At 45.7% G+C, this 17,359-nt stretch overlaps 1 protein-coding gene across 1 annotated transcript in view; it reads left to right on the forward strand.

The window, feature by feature from the left end:
- Positions 1-17,359, forward strand: part of svep1 (sushi, von Willebrand factor type A, EGF and pentraxin domain containing 1) — a 131,634-nt gene that overhangs the window by 51,085 nt on the left and 63,190 nt on the right. The window contains exons 4-5 of the mRNA XM_038995253.1: positions 13,582-13,740; positions 14,328-14,507. Coding sequence (XP_038851181.1) covers positions 13,582-13,740; positions 14,328-14,507 — 339 coding nt within the window. The remainder of the gene's footprint in view (positions 1-13,581; positions 13,741-14,327; positions 14,508-17,359) is intronic.

Genomic DNA, 17,359 nt, shown 5'->3' on the forward strand with positions numbered 1-17,359 from the left:
TAGCCTTATGCTGTAGGTCCATAAAGCTTTAACTGATGACTTTGAGAGAGGGAATGTGATGGAGGACAGGGACTCGGTGAAAGATCTGTAAAACAAACGCAGCTCTTTTTGTAAACAGGCTGTGTGTGTGTGTGTGTGTGTGTGTGTGTGTGTGTGTGTGTGTGTGTGTGTGTGTGTGTGTGTGTGTGTGTGTGTGTGTGTGTGTGTGTGTGTGTGTGTGTGTGTGTGTGTGTGTGTGTGTCATGCGTGTGTGCAGGGCGGCTTGAAATACGAGCAGCCGTGAAACTGCCAGTAGCGTCAGGCACTACCTAACTGCTCATCATTAACACTCCTCCATCCACTCCTTGTCCCCCCCCCCCCCCCCCCCCCATAAAACGAGGATAGACTTTTACAGCTTCATATAAAGTAGCCATTACACACAGAGTAGAAACACCCTGTGTTAAATGTGCTCTAATTCCTCTTCCTGGGGGCTGCCCAGAGGCCTACCATACAAGGGCGCAGTGGCAACACACATACTCAGAAGGCAAAGACAGAGACACTTTATGGCATCCCCTCACCCCAACCCAGGCACGAACCAGGGACCCTCTGCACACATCAACAACGGTCGCCCACAAAGCATCGTTACCCATCGCTCCAAAAAGGCCGCGGCCCTTGCAGAGCAAGGGGAACCACTACTTCAAGGTTTCAGAGCAAGTGACGTCACCGACTGAAAGGCTGCTAGCGCGCACCACCGCTACCTAGCTAGCCATTTCACATCGGTTACATTCACCCCCCTTTCGACCTCCTCCTTTTCCGCAGCAACCAGTGATCCGGGTCAACAGCATCAATGTAACAGTTTAACTTTACGTCCGTCCCCTCTCCCCGACCCGGGCGCGAACCAGGGACCCTCTGCACACATCAACAACAGTCACCCACGAAGCATCGTTACCCAAGGGGAACCACTACTTCAAGGTCTCAAAGCGAGTGACGTAACCGATTGAAACGCTATTAGCGCGCACCACCGCTAACTAGCTAGCCATTTCACATCCGTTACACTAGACACACACTCACGATAAACACGCTAGACCAGGGGTCCCCAACAATATTCAGCCGTGGGCCAATTTTTTTGTATGCGGATGGTCGGGGGGGGATGGGGGGGTGCAGAACATAATTACAAATCATTGACCACATGAACCCCAAATAAATATATTTCAGTAGAACATAATAGTTTCAAACCTTGATTAGATTGGGATACGATCACATACAGTATGTTTCTCTATGGCTGCGTTTACACAAGCAGCCCAATTCTGATCTTTCTTTTCTCACTAATTTGGTATTTTGACCAATCATATCAGCTCAGAAAAATATCTGATGTGATTGGTCAAAAGACCAATTAGTGTAAAAAAGATCGGAATTTTGCTGCTTGTGTAAATACAGCCTATTATGCGTGGGAATACTTGGGAACAGATTTCCTAAATTAAAATCACTTCGAGCTGATTTCCTGGTGTTTTATAGTCTTTAATGTCCAACAATGAAAATTCAAATAATAATATTAATATTTTTGCTCAGAAAACTTTGGGGGGCAAATAATATCACTGGCCGCCAGTTGGGGAACCCTGCACTAGACACACACACACACACACACACACACACACACACACACACACACACACACACACACACACACACACACACACACACACACACACACACACACACACACACACACACACACACACACACACACACACATGCCACTGCATACGCAAGCTTCACATGTGGCGGTGTATGCCCTTTCTGACTTTTTTTTGTATGACCTCTTTTTGTCTGAGGGCCTCGGACTCTATCCCTCTCTGTCTCTCTCTCTCACTCTCACTCTCTCTCTCTCTCTCCTCTCCCTCCTCCCCTCTCTCCTCTCCCTTAGCATTGACCCCATCTCTCAGTAGGTGTTGTGTTAGTGTCAGGGTGTCAGGGTGTTTTGTGATCTGTCCAGCGTTAGGTCCTGCAGGGAGAGGTGATGAAGAGGGGGCACACACTCTGTCTGAGGCCCAGGGGCAGGGGTCAGAATGGGGATGGGACGGGGCGGGACGGGACGGGGGGTTCAGGAAGTCTGCAGCTGTACTCTGGAACAAGGGCCTCTCTCTCTTTCTCCCTTTCTCTCTCTCTCTCTCTCTCTCTTTCTCCCTTTCTCTCACTCTCTTTAATACACTCTTTCCCTCACTCTCAGCTATCAGTCCAAACCAGGACCCATATGAGTGAACACAGCTCCACTGCCTGAACTGCGAACCCCCCACCATCCCCCACCTCAACCCCCTGTCCATTCCTGACACCCTGGTCTGTCTACTCTTAAAACAGCAATGTTCCTCAGCGGAGGAAGTGTGTGTGTGTGTGTATGTGTATGTGTGTCTGTATGATGTGTATGTATGTGATTGAACCGTAAGTGTTGGACGATGTATAATGTCATCTAAGCGTCCCCTCTTGTTGTTAACACTGTCTAATGTATTAGAGGCCTACAGCTGCTGCTGCTGTGTTCTCTGTTCTGTCAGCAGGCGTGATTAGTGGAAAGGCCTGTGAACGCCACTGGCCCACCAGGTAAACCTGTCATTATAGCTACTGTGTGAGTGAGTGAGTGAGTGAGTGAGTGAGTGAGTGAGTGAGTGAGTGAGTGAGTGAGTGAGTGAGTGAGTGAGTGAGTGAGTGAGTGAGTGAGTGAGTGAGTGAGTGAGTGAGTGAGTGAGTGAGTGAGAGAGAGAGAGAGAGTGAGAGAGAGAGAGTGAGAGAGAGAGAGTGAGAGAGAGAGAGTGTGAGAGAGAGAGAGAGAGAGAGAGAGAGAGAGAGAGAGAGAGAGAGAGAGAGAGAGAGAGAGAGAGAGAGAGAGAGAGAGAGAGAGAGAGAGAGAGAGAGAGATGTCACCTCCAAGGAGTTGTGAAAGCACGTGAAAAATATGAGGTTCATGGAAATATGAATAGTGGCAAAAAAAGGGAGTGTTGATTGGGTATGTATTATTTTGTTATTCATGTATTTCTCAGTTCACAGCGATCTCTGAAGTCAACTTGACCCATTGTGCAACTAATCTTCTAGGAACAAGAACAACTTGTGTTTTTGCTGTTATTTTGGTGGGTGTTTGCTTTGTTTTCTTGGACTAACTTGGCTTCTTCGAAGCTGGAAACAAAAAAGGGTTTTTCTGCTGTCCCCATAGGAGAAGCCTTTTTGGATCCAGGTAGAACCCTTTTTGCTTCCAGTTAGAACCCTTTTGGGTTTCATGTAGAGTTTTCTGTAGAAACAGTTCTACTTGGAACCCAAAAGGGTTCTACCTGGAACCAGAAAGGTTCCTCCTGTAACCAAAAAGGGTTCATCAAAGGGCTCTCCTATAGGGACAGCCGCAGAACCCTTTCAGGTTCTAGATAGCATCTTTTTTTTTTGAGTGTATAGTCTGCATCTCCAAAGCCCTGGTCGAAGGTAGTGCACTACATATGGAATAGGGTTCTATTTGGGACGCAACCATAATGTGCAAGAAAATCCACCAGAGGTATGTAGCAATTTGGGTAAACTCAGATTTCTATGGGGATGAGATGCAGTAAGCAGCTAAACAGGGAAGGAAAGACAGACGTTGGACGATCCAGAAAGAGATCTGGGGAGGGGGTTTTCCATGAGAGTCTCCCCCCAGACCGATGCTCTGTTCCTGGCCAGATGGGCCGCTGTATCCCCCCCTCAGACATCTAGGCAGCTGGACACCAGTCCTCATATCAGTGATTCGTTACAGCTCTATGGTTTTCTGGGACTTAGGCTATAGCCTCGGAATTCCACAAGACCTTTGTAAGATTAGGGAGGTAAGGCAATAAATAGGCCATAGTGGCTAAATAATTACAATTCATTAATTAAACACTGGAGTGATAGATGTGCAGAGGATGAATGTGCAAGTACAGATACTGGGGTGCAAAAGAGCAACAAAAAAAATATCAATATGGGGATGAGGTAGTTGGGTGGGCTATTTACAGATGGGCTGTGTACAGGTGCAATGATCGGTAAGCTGCTCTGACAGCTGATGCTTAAAGTTAGTGAGGGAGATATAAGACTCCAGCTTCAGTGATTTTTGCAATTCGTTCCAGTCATTGGTAGCAGCGAACTGGAAGGAAAGGCAGCCAAAGGAGGAGTTGGCTTTGGGGATGACCAGTGAAATATACCTGCTGGAGTGCGTGATACGGGTGGGTGCTGCTATGGTGACCAGTGAGCTGAGATAAGGCGGGGCTTTACCTAGCAAAGACTTATAGATGACCTGGAGCCAGTGGGTTTGGCGACAAATATGAAGCGAGGGCCAGCCAACGAGAGCATACAGGTCGCAGTGGTGGGTAGTATATGGGGCTTGGTGACAAAACGGATGGCACTGTGATAGACTACATCCAATTTGCTGAGTAGAGTGTTAGAGTCTATTTTGTAAATGACATCGCCAAAGTCAAGGATCGGTAGGATAGTCAGTTTTACAAGGGTATGTTTGGCAGAATGAGTGAAGGATGCTTTGTTGCGAAATAGGAAGCTGATTCTAGATTTAATTTTGGATTGGAGATGCTTAATGTGTGTCTGGAAGGAGAGTTTACAGTCTAACCAGACACCTAGGTATTTGTAGTTGTTCACATATTCTAGGTCAGAACCGTCCAGAGTAGTGATGCTAGACGGGCGGGCGAGTGCGGGCAGCGATCGGTTGAAGAGCATGCATTTAGTTTTACTTGCCTTTAAGAGCAGTTGGAGGCCGCGGAAGGAGTGTTGTATGGCATTGAAGCTTGTCTGGAGGTTTGTTAACGCAGTGTCCAAAGAAGGGCCAGAAGTATACAGAATGGTGTCGTCTGCGTAGAGGTGGATCAGAGAATCACCAGCAGCAAGAGTGACATCATTGATGTATACAGAGAAAAGAGTCGGCCCGAGAATTGAACCCTGTGGCACCCCCATAGAGACTGCCAGAGGTCCGGACAACAGGCCCTCTGATTTGACAAACTGAACTCTATCTGAAGTAGTTGGTGAACCAGGCGAGGCAGTCATTTGAGAAACCAAGGCTGTAGAGTCTGCCAATAAGAATGCGGTGATTGACAGAGTCGAAGCCTTGGCCAGGTCGATGAAGACTGTGTTGTCTTGGCTGTGTGCTTAGGGTCGAGGTCCTATTGGAAGGTGAACCTTCGCCCCAGTCAGGGGTCCTGAGTGCTCTAGAGTAGGTTTACATCAAGATTTCTCTGTACTTTGCTCCGTTCATCTTTCCCTCGATCCTGACTAGTCTTCCAGTCCCTGCCGCTGAAAAACATCCCCACAGCATGATGCTGCCACCACCATGATTCACTGTAGTGATGGTGCCAGGTTTCCTCCAGATGTGACGCTTGGCATTCAGGCCAAAGTGTTCAATCTTGGTTTTATCAGATCAGAGAATCTTGTTTCTCATGGTCTGAGAGTCTTTAGGTGCCTTTTGGCAAACTCCAAGCAGGCTGTCATTTGCCTTTTACCTCACATCCTCACAGAGGAACTCTGGAGCTCTGTCAGAATGACCATCGGGTTCTTGGTCACCTCCCTGACCAAGACCCTTCTCCCCCGATTGCTCAGTTTGGCCGGGCGGCCAGCTCTAGGAAGAGTCTTGGCGGTTCCAAACTTCTTCCATTTAATAATGATGGAGGGCACTGTGTTCTTTGGGACCTTCGATGCTGCAGAAATTTGTGCCTCGACACAATCCTGTCTCGGAGCTCTACGGACAATTCCTTTGACCTCATGGCTTGGTAAAAAAACAAACAAAGATTTAACCTTTATTTAACTAGGCAAGTCAGTCAAGAACAAATTCTTATTTATAATGACGGCCTACACCAGCCAAACCCGGACGACGCTGGGCCAATTGTGCGCCGCCCTATGGGACTCCCAATCAAGGCCAGTTGTGATACATTCTGGATTCGAACCAGGGTGTCTGTAGTGACTGAGATGCAGTGCCTTAGATCACTGTGCCATGCACTGTCATGCACTGTCAATTGTCAACTGTGGGACATTATAGACAGGTGTGTGCTTTTCCAAAAAATGTCCAATCAATTGAGTTTACCACAAGTGGACTCCAATCAAGTTGTAGAAACATCTCATGGATGATCAATGGAAACAGGATGCACCTGAGCTCAATTTCGAGTCTCATGGCAAAAGGTCTGAATACTTATGTAAATAAGGTTTTTTATTTGTAATACATTTTCAAAAATGTCTAAAAACTGGTTTTCTATTTGTCATTGTGGGGTATTGTGTGTAGATTACTGAGGATTATATTTAAATATATATATATATTAGAATAAGGCTGTAACGTAACAAAATGTGGAAAAAGTCAAGGGATCTGAACACTTTCCGACCGAAGGCACTGTATACAGTACACAGTTATCAAGAGAGCTAGACTGTCTAGGTTGACTGTCGAAGTCTAGGTATGGGCAAAGGACAGAAAACACTGAGGTAGCTTGTAACCAGAAAATACAGTACAGTGAGTGTTATAAAGAATCCACGGTGTTGATCTGACTATGTGGTGTTAAAAAGTAAATAACTCCCCAACACTCAGCAGGAGGTGACTTTCCAGGGTTCTTTTAGTGCCAAGATACCAGCAGCTGCTGTGTCTCACTCTCTCTCTCTCTCTCTCTGTTTGTTTCTCTCCTCCACTCTTTCTTTCCCTTTCCCTCCCCTTCTCTCATTCTCTCTCTTTATCTCCCATCTTTCTCTCCCTCCCCCTCTTTCTCCCTCTCTCTCTCTCCTCCAATCTCTCTCTCTTATGCCCTGGTGTTAGGCCCTGGGCATCGCCCGGGAACGGATCCTCCATGCCAACACACACTCATTCCCCACCTAAACACACCAGCGTCAGCCAAGTGCCATTAACCAGCCGCCCGATCAGCAGCCGGGCACAGCCTGGAACAACCCCCTCGCTCTCACCCACATCAAATGTGTGGACTATGTGGTTAACTAACTGCTCTGCTGCTATTGGATCTGTGTGTGTGTGTGTGTGTGTGTGTGTGTGTGTGTGTGTGTGTGTGTGTGTGTGTGTGTGTGTGTGTGTGTGTGTGTGTGTGTGTGTGTGTGTGTGTGTGCGTGTGCGTGTGTGTGTGTGATAACTGAAGTAGCCCATACACACTCCATGATATCCACCTTCTTTGAAATCAGAGGTCAGACAGGCCTTACATAAGCAAGCAGCAGAATGTCTGAATGTCTTCTCATCGTTCACTTTGAGGCTCCTGGGACCCCTTTAACAGCCTTCATTTAAAGTTTACAGGAAGCCCAGTTATTTATATGTGTATAATATTTCACTTGTAGTGAAACAGTGGAAATACTGTTTTAAAGTTTATTTTTAATTCCTGGACTGGAAACTTGGTCTGGACTGGCTGGTCGGCTGGCTCAGGGGGGCACTGGGGTTAGTAACAGACTTGGGCTCGTATTCATACAGCATCTCAACGCAGGAGAGCTAATCTAGGATCTGTTAAATTATGAAGAACAGACAGAAGGACCTGATCTTAGATCAGCACTCCAACTCTGAGACGCTTTGTGGATTTGGGCCCTGGAATCATCTCTACAGGGCGAGAGTTCAGAGGAACCAGACCTGCCTCTCACTGAGACACACACTGTGTACTGGGAGCGAGGGAGAGGGAGGGAAAGAGAAGGAGGGAGGGATAGAGAAGGAGGGATGGATAGAGAAGGAGGGAGGGATAGAGAAGGAGGGAGGGATAGAGAAGGAGGGATGGATAGAGAAGGAGGGATGGATAGAGAAGGAGGGAGGGATAGAGAAGGAGGGATGGATAGAGAAGGAGGGATGGATAGAGAAGGAGGGATGGATAGAGGGAGAAGAAGAATGAGAGAAAGGTAGACTAATAACTCTGAGAACGCAGAAATGAACGACGGTGTTGGAAAGAGAATGTTGTGAACTTCCTAAATGTGTACCAGCAAAGCGTACCAGTGATACACGATCCTACGTGTGTATCGGATGAACTGAATGGGTCTCCATCCTTTCATGAGTTATGTCCATAAATACCATGATCTGACCTTAGCCAAGAAGACCAACTCATAGTGGATTTGAGACTGGGAAAGACTGACGAAAACCCTAAAAGTATATCAATAGCAAGAACCATGCAACACATCTGCTTCAGGCTGCAATGACCCACAAAGAGAGTGCTTTACATCTCCAAGTGACAAATTCACTGTCTGACTCCTATCTATATCCTCCATTTGGCCAGGAAGTGGGCCGTCACGGGTCCAGTCCAGATGTACATCGGAGAGAGTGCGCCCAGGCCCAGGCTAAAATACCCTCACGGAGTGGAGCAGAATGGACCAACACCAGGGACTAATTGAAGTAGAAAACGATGTGGAGCAGGAGAAGGAGAGCCGCTGCTCTACTAGCCAGCTGCGTGTCACATAACTCCTGGGTAATGAGCTTCAAACCCTCTTCCTCCCGGAAACCCCAGAATGGATGAGGAGGAAGTGAATTACAGAGTGAGTCCCTCTCTTTCTCAGGGTCTGTGACCTCGCTCTCTCTGCTGCCTGAAATAAAGCACGCTCACTAAATCAGTTTGGTCAGGCTGAGTGAGAGAGAGTGTTGTGTGTGTTTAACCCTGATGGAGATGAGGGTTCAGATGATAGAGTTAGTTGAAAGCTCAGCGCTTTGCTGTCGTACTTCAGCCTACCATTTAAACGTCTGAAACCCGAATGATATCCCCACAGAAAGAGGAAAGGGAATAGGTTTCGGGGTCAATGTTAATGAAAATGTGTGCGAGACGTCAATCCTCAAGCGCACGGGGACACGGTGGTAAGATGCAGCTTTGGCCAAAGATGTCGGCAGGACTTACAGTAATTGTCCATCACTTTTAGCACAGTAACATACAGTACCAGACAGCTTCGTCTCCCTCATTTCTTCCTCATAAAACGACGAAGTGAGTCATTTCGACTGGCTCGTGAACCAACCACAGGAGCCAAAGAGGTCTCTAAAGGAGCCAAAGAGGTCTCTAAAGGAGCCAAAGAAGTCGTTATCACACGATAATCTTCTTTATCTCTGGAGACCGTCGCGAGCCTGTCTTCGATTAGTGGGATCGAAACAGACAAACGGAAACCCTGAAAGTGAATCCAGAGGAATACCCAGCACATCTGCACATCTCTGTTCCCACACGACAGACAGAATCATTTCTATCTCTGACTGACAGATTCGCTGAGTCTAACAAATCCCCCCCCAGCGAAAAGCCCACTAGTGCTTTCCCATAGACTGTTGGTTCATCTTTCTCTTCCCATGTGGGGAACAAAAGGGGAACATACTGCATAAATCATTTTGTTTGTTCTCTGAAAATTGCCATAGCTATCCTTTTAAGTTCGGATAAAATAGGAAACCTATCTCTACTGTACTGATGTGCAGATGCAATCCCTGTGGTCCTCCTTTGTAAATGGGTGTACGCTGTAGCCTAAAGCCTACTGCACGCCTGTTCTCTTCTAAAGGCTAACAATTGAGACAGACCAAGTCAAACACACATCTGAACGGTCTCTAACTCTGGACCGCAGACACCACTTGTGGTCAGACAAGGCCTCTTGTTGTGATTCTGTCGGATGTTTTTTTTTTTTTTTTAAATCCCTGTGTTCTTAAACGAGAAAACAACGTTCACATGCAAGGACACTTTCTATTCTTAACAATAACATGACTTCACATGCATGTTTAAGACCGCAAACCGACACTGAAAATGTCCAGTTAGCCGGAGGTTTAAAACTTAAAACATAAATTCACAAAGACCAAGCTACTGTAGCTACATGATAACATATTATACACCTCAATGTGACATATTGTCTTGAGGTCACCAGAGGAGGTCATATCAAAAAAGGCAACTGATACCGTGGACAAATTTAGTTTGAGTATCCAGCACTCCTAGGGTCATACACACACACACACACACACACACACACACACACACACACACACACACACACACACACACACACACACACACACACACACACACACACACACACACACACACACACACACACACACACACACAAAATCGCTGACCCCTCTGTCATCTTTCTCAGTCACCCTTAAGTTATTAACCGTGACACCTGTGGCCTTCCACCACCGGTTTCCATGACAACAGCACACACGCACAGCATTCCCTAATCATACTACATTTGCACACACTGTATATAGATTTTTCTATTGTGTTATTGACTGTACGTTTGTTTATCCCATGTGTAACTCTGTGTTGTTTGTGTCACACTGCTTTGCTTTATCTTGGCCAGGTTGCAGTTGTAAATGAGAAGTTGTTCGCAACTGGCCTATCTGCTTAAATAAAGGTGAAATATATATACAGTGGGGAGAACAAGTATTTGATACACTGCCGATTTTGCAGGTTTTCCTACTTACAAAGCATGTAGAGGTCTGTAATTTTTATCATAGGTACACTTCAACTGTGAGAGACGGAATCTAAAACAAAAATCCAGAAAATCACATTGTATGATTTTTAAGTAATTAATTTGCATTTTATTGCATGATATAAGTATTTGATACATCAGAAAAGCAGAACTTAATATTTGGTACAGAAACCTTTGTTTGCAATTACAGAGATCATACGTTTCCTGTAGTTCTTGACCAGGTTTGCACACACTGCAGCAGGGATTTTGGCCCACTCCTCCATACAGACCTTCTCCAGATCCTTCAGGTTTCGGGGCTGTCGCTGGGCAATACGGACTTTCAGCTCCCTCCAAAGATGTTCTATTGGGTTCAGGTCTGGAGACTGGCTAGGCCACTCCAGGACCTTGAGATGCTTCTTACGGAGCCACTCCTTAGTTGCCCTGGCTGTGTGTTTCGGGTCGTTGTCATGCTGGAAGACCCAGCCACGACCCATCTTCAATGCTCTTACTGAGGGAAGGAGGTTGTTGGCCAAGATCTCGCGATACATGGCCCCATCCATCCTCCCCTCAATACGGTGCAGTCGTCCTGTCCCCTTTGCAGAAAAGCATCCCCAAAGAATGATGTTTCCACCTCCATGCTTCACGGTTGGGATGGTGTTCTTGGGGTTGTACTCATCCTTCTTCCTCCAAACACAGCGAGTGGAGTTAAGACCAAAAAGCTCTATTTTTGTCTCATCAGACCACATGACCTTCTCCCATTCTTCCTCTGGATCATCCAGATGGTCATTGGCAAACTTCAGACGGGCCTGGACATGCACTGGCTTGAGCAGGGGGACCTTGCGTGCGCTGCAGGATTTTAATCCATGACGGCGTAATGTGTTACTAATGTTTTTCTTTGAGACTGTGGTCCCAGCTCTCTTCAGGTCATTGACCAGGTCCTGCTGTGTAGTTCTGGGCTGATCCCTCTCCTTCCCCATGATCATTGATGCCCCACGAGGTGAGATCTTGCATGGAGCCCCAGACCGCGGGTGATTGACCGTCATCTTGAACTTCTTCCATTTTCTAATAATTGCGCCAACAGTTGTTGCCTTCTCACCAAGCTGCTTGCCTATTGTCCTGTAGCCCATCCCAGCCTTGTGCAGGTCTACAATTTTATCCCTGATGTCCTTACACAGCTCTCTGGTCTTGGCCATTGTGGAGAGGTTGGAGTCTGTTTGATTGAGTGTGTGGACAGGTGTCTTTTATACAGGTAACGAGTTCAAACAGGTGCAGTTAATACAGGTAATGAGTGGAGAACAGGAGGGCTTCTTAAAGAAAAACTAACAGGTCTGTGAGAGCCGGAATTCTTACTGGTCAAATACTTATGTCATGCAATAAAATGCAAATTAATTACTTAAAAATCATACAATGTGATTTTCTGGATTTTTGTTTTAGATTCCGTCTCTCACAGTTGAAGTGTACCTATGATAAAAATTACAGACCTCTACATGCTTTGTAAGTAGGAAAACCTGCAAAATCGGCAGTGTATCAAATACTTGTTCTCCCCACTGTATATTTTTTAAAACATGATTGGCTTCTGGACAAGTCTCTGAATGTCCTTGAGTAGCCCAGCCAGAGCCCGGACTTAAACCCGATTGAACATCTCTGGAGAGACCTGAAAATAGCTGTGCAGCAACGCTCCTCATCCAACCTGACAGAGCTTGAGAGGATCTGCAGAGAACAATGGGAGAAACTCCCCAAATACAGGTGTGGCAAGCTTGTAGTGTCATACCAAAGAAGACTCGAGGCTGTAATCGCTGCCAAAGGTGCTTCAACAAAGTACTGAATAAAGGCTCTGAATGCTTATGTAAATGTGATATTTCAGTTTATATATTTTTTATACCCCCTTTTTCTCCCCAATTTCCTGGTATCCAATTGGTAGTTACAGTCTTGTCCTATCGGTACTATTCCCATACGGAGAGAGGCGAAGGTCAGTTGCTATGCGTCCTCCGAGACATGACCCAGCCAAGCCACAGTGCTTCTTGACACAATGCCCGCTTAACCCGGATGCCAGTAACACCAAGGTGTCGGATGGAAACACCGTACACCTGGCGACCGTGTCAGCATGCATGCACCCGGCCCGCCACAGGAGTCGCTTGAGCGACGACGCTGGGCCAATTGTGCGCCGCCCCATTGGTTTTCTGGTCGCGGCCGGCTGCGACAGAGCTTGGACTCAAACCAGGATCTCTAGTGGCACGGCTAGCACTGAGATGCAGTGTCTTAGACCACTGTACCACTCGGGAGGCCACAGTTTATTTATTTTTAATAAATTAGCAAACATTTCTAAAATCCTGTTTTTGCTTTGTTGTTATGGGGTGTTGTGTGTAGATTGATGAGGGGGAAAAAACAATTTAACAATTTTTGAATAAGGCTACCAAAATGTAACCTACTGTACCAAAATGTGGAAAAAGTCAAGGGGTCTGAATACTTTCCGAAGGCACTGTATATAGCAAAATGTTATTGTTAAATCCATGCAGTGTGCCATTGGTTTGATTAGTGTTGATTGAGTATAGAAAGTAGCCCATTCCATTACAGTGAGAGATCACGATTGTTTCTCTTAGTCTGATCAATTGACTTACTTTATGAAGAGTTAACTGGTCTGTAACACAAGGGATGCATTGAGATGGCCGTCCTTTTCTGTGAGGATGAATTATTGTGTACAGTACAGATGTAGTATCTTAATTTGAACCAGTTTGCTACAGCAGGAATATAATCCTGCACCAACTGGAAATGTGAATTATTATGTGGATTGTAATTAATGGCCATTTTTGTAGGGGTTGATATATTTTTTGTAAGGGAAAATCAAGTCGGAAATTTCAAAGTGGAAATTACAAACTTCAGAAGCCTTTTTAAACATCAAATGCAGTAAAACATGTATTCTGCAACAGGGTGATCAAATTAAGATCCTACATCTATAGATGGAGGAATGTTTGAAAACAAGCTCACTAGCTCAATAACCAGACAGCTTCCTGACTTGGCTGATCAGCCTCAGATGCTTCCAACACAAAGCAGAACTGCTAAGTCAACAGGACTATAATACAGCTCAGAGATCTCGGCATTTGCTCATGGATAGATTTTTTGTGTTTGCGTATGTATACAGTGTTTACGTGTGTGTGATCAGTCCTTTGACATGCAACTCATTACTTTTCTAGGTGTGTTTAGTCTATCACCAAGTGTTTTGTCTCTGTCTCCTCTTTACAGCGTGCCCACCTGGAACCTACAAACCGGAGGGCACTCCAGGAGGCCTGAGTACCTGCCTGCTGTGTCCTGACCAGCACCACACCTCCCAACCCGGCAGCACAGCACCCAGCGACTGTGTCTGCAAGCAGGGTTACAGGTCCCGAGGGAAGACCTGCGAAGGTAACGCTGTCCAGACTGTCCATGCTACACACACTTATGTTGCGTCCCAAATGGCACCCTATTCCCTTTAGAGGGCTACTTTTAACCAGAGGCCCTATGGGGGGAATGGAGTGCCATTTGGGACGCAGACTTAATTAGTCAGAAACACAAGTTCGATTTCCCAGACACAAAGTAGGCCTAGTTCTGGACTAAAAAGCATATTCAATGGAGAATGCTCTAATAGCTTTTTAGTCCAGAATTAGGATTAATCTGCATCTGGGAAACCGGCACACATGTACTGTATAAACACACATGTTCACCCTCAAACACACTTAGTATGCTTCTTGAAGTGCATACAGTAGTTACAACCGACCCCTAAGAATGTGTCAACAGCGTGCTGTGTCAGTCTTTCCCCTCTTCCTGCAGCTGAGAGAGGTCACTTCCCAAATAGCACCCTATCCCCTACAATCTACATAGTGCACTACTTTTGACCAGAGTCGATCTAAATCTGTCAGTGCAGTGAGTGAATCTTATCTTATCTCATCGAATGTTTTTCACTTTTGACCCTTTTCTCTTCCCCTCCATCTCTCCGTCCTCTCCATCCCCAGAGGTGTACTGCCCGGAGCTGTCTCCTCCAGGGAATGGTTTCTTCATCCACAACGTGTGTAATAACCAGTTCAATGCGGCCTGCGGGGTGCGATGCCAGCCTGGCTACGATCGACAGGGTAGTGGCATCAGACTGTGCCAGCCAAACGGGACATGGTCAGGCTCTCCGCCCAGCTGCAGAGGTGAGAGGGTCGTATCAATCAATTCCCTGGTTCTCTCGAAATCCCAGTAGGAGCATTCCCGGAATCAGGAAGAAATAAGCAGGAAATCCTGTATCCTTCAACCAGGATTTCTGGAAAACCAGGCAATTTAGTGAAAGTTTCTGAAATGTTGCAACCCTAAATAGAACACACACACATACACAGTAACGAAGTATGCACACACACACACACACACACACACACACACACACACACACACACACACACACACACACACACACACACACACACACACACACACACACACACACACACACACACACACACACACACACACACACACAAACACACGCAGTAACTTAATGCATGCACACACGTACACACCCAATATTTCCATCTGTCCAATATGTGTCTGCTATACCGATATGTGTCTGCTATACCGATATGTGTCTGCTGTACCGATATGTGTCTGCTGTACCGATATGTGTCTGCTATACCGATATGTGTCTGCTATACCGATATGTGTCTGCTATACCGATATGTGTCTGCTATACCGATATGTGTCTGCTATACCGATATGTGTCTGCTATACCGATATGTGTCTGTTGTACCGATATGTGTCTGCTGTACCGATATGTGTCTGCTGTACCGATATGTGTCTGCTGTACCGATATGTGTCTGCTGTACCGATATGTGTCTGCTATACCGATATGTGTCAGCTACACGATATGTGTCTGCTATACCGATATGTGTCTGCTATACCAATATGTATCTGCTATACCGATATATGTCTGCTATACCGATATGTGTCTGCTATACCGATATGTGTCTGCTGTACCGATATGTGTCTGCTGTACCGATAGGTGTCTGCTGTACCGATATGTGTCTGCTATACCGACTGTGTCTGCTATATCGATATGTGTCTGTACCGATATGTGTCTGCTGTATCGATATGTGTCTGCTGTACCGATATGTGTCTGCTGTACCGATATGTGTCTGCTATATCGATATGTGTCTGTACCGATATGTGTCTGCTGTATCGATATGTGTCTGCTGTACCGATATGTGTCTGCTGTACCGATATGTGTCTGCTGTACCGATATGTGTCTGCTGTACCGATATGTGTCTGCTATACCGATATGTGTCTGCTATACCGATATGTGTCTGCTGTACCGATATGTGTCTGCTGTACCGATATGTGTCTGCTATACGGATATGTGTCTGCTATATCGATATGTGTCTGCTATACCGATATGTATCTGCTGTACTGATATGTGTCTGCTATACCGATATGTATCTGCTATACCGCTATATGTCTGCTATACCGATATGTGTCTGCTATACCGATATGTGTCTGCTATACCGATATGTGTCTGCTATACTGATATGTGTCTGCTATACCGATATGTGTCTGCTATACCGATATATGTCTGCCGTACCTATATCTGTCTGCTATACCGATATGTGTCTGCTATACCGATATGTGTCTGCTATACCGATATATGTCTGCTATATCGATATGTGTCTGCTATATCGATATGTGTCTGCTGTACCGATATGTGTCTGCTATACCGATATGTGTCAGCTACACGATATGTGTCTGCTATACCGATATGTATCTGCTATACCGATATATGTCTGCTATACCGATATGTGTCTGCTATACCGATATGTGTCTGCTGTACCGATATGTGTCTGCTGTACCGATAGGTGTCTGCTGTACCGATATGTGTCTGCTATATCGATATGTGTCTGCTGTACCGATATGTGTCTGCTATACCGATATGTGTCTGCTATATCGATATGTGTCTGCTATACTGATATGTATCTGCTGTACCGATATGTGTCTGCTAGACCGATATGTGTTTGCTATACCGATATATGTCTGCTATACCGCTATGTGTCTGCTATACCGATATGTGTCTGCTGTACCGATATGTGTCTGCTATACCGATATGTGTCTGCTGTACCAATATGTGTCTGCTGTATCGATATGTTTCTGCTGTACCGATATGTGTCTGCTGTACCGATATGTGTCTGCTATATCGATATGTGTCTGCTGTACCGATATGTATCTGCTGTACCGATATGTGTCTGCTTCACCGATATGTGTCTGCTATACCAATATGTATCTGCTGTACCGATATGTGTCTGCTGTATCGATATGTTTCTGCTGTACCGATATGTGTCTGCTGTATCGATATGTGTCTGCTATATCGATATGTGTCTGCTGTACCGATATGTGTCTGCTGTATCGATATGTGTCTGCTGTACCGATATGTATCTGCTGTACCGATATGTGTCTGCTGTATCGATATGTTTCTGCTGTACCGATATGTGTCTGCTGTATCGATATGTGTCTGCTATATCGATATGTGTCTGCTGTATCGATATGTGTCTGCTGTATCGATATGTGTCTGCTGTACCGATATGTGTCTGCTGTACCAATATGTGTCTGCTGTATCGATATGTTTCTGCTGTACCGATATGTGTCTGCTGTACCGATATGTGTCTGCTATATCGATATGTGTCTGCTGTACCGATATGTATCTGCTGTACCGATATGTGTCTGCTGTACCGATATGTGTCTGCTGTATCGATATGTGTCTGCTGTACCGATATGTATCTGCTGTACCGATATGTGTCTGCTGTATCGATATGTTTCTGCTGTACCGATATGTGTCTGCTGTATCGATATGTTTCTGCTGTACCGATATGTGTCTGCTGTATCGATATGTGTCTGCTGTATCGATATGTGTCTGCTGTATCGATATGTTTCTGCTGTACCAATATGTGTCTGCTGTATCGATATGTTTCTGCTGTACCGATATGTGTCTGCTGTACCGATATGTGTCTGCTGTATCGATATGTTT

Source organism: Salvelinus namaycush, chromosome 6 (assembly GCF_016432855.1).
Source record: "Salvelinus namaycush isolate Seneca chromosome 6, SaNama_1.0, whole genome shotgun sequence".
Lineage (NCBI taxonomy): Eukaryota > Metazoa > Chordata > Actinopteri > Salmoniformes > Salmonidae > Salvelinus > Salvelinus namaycush.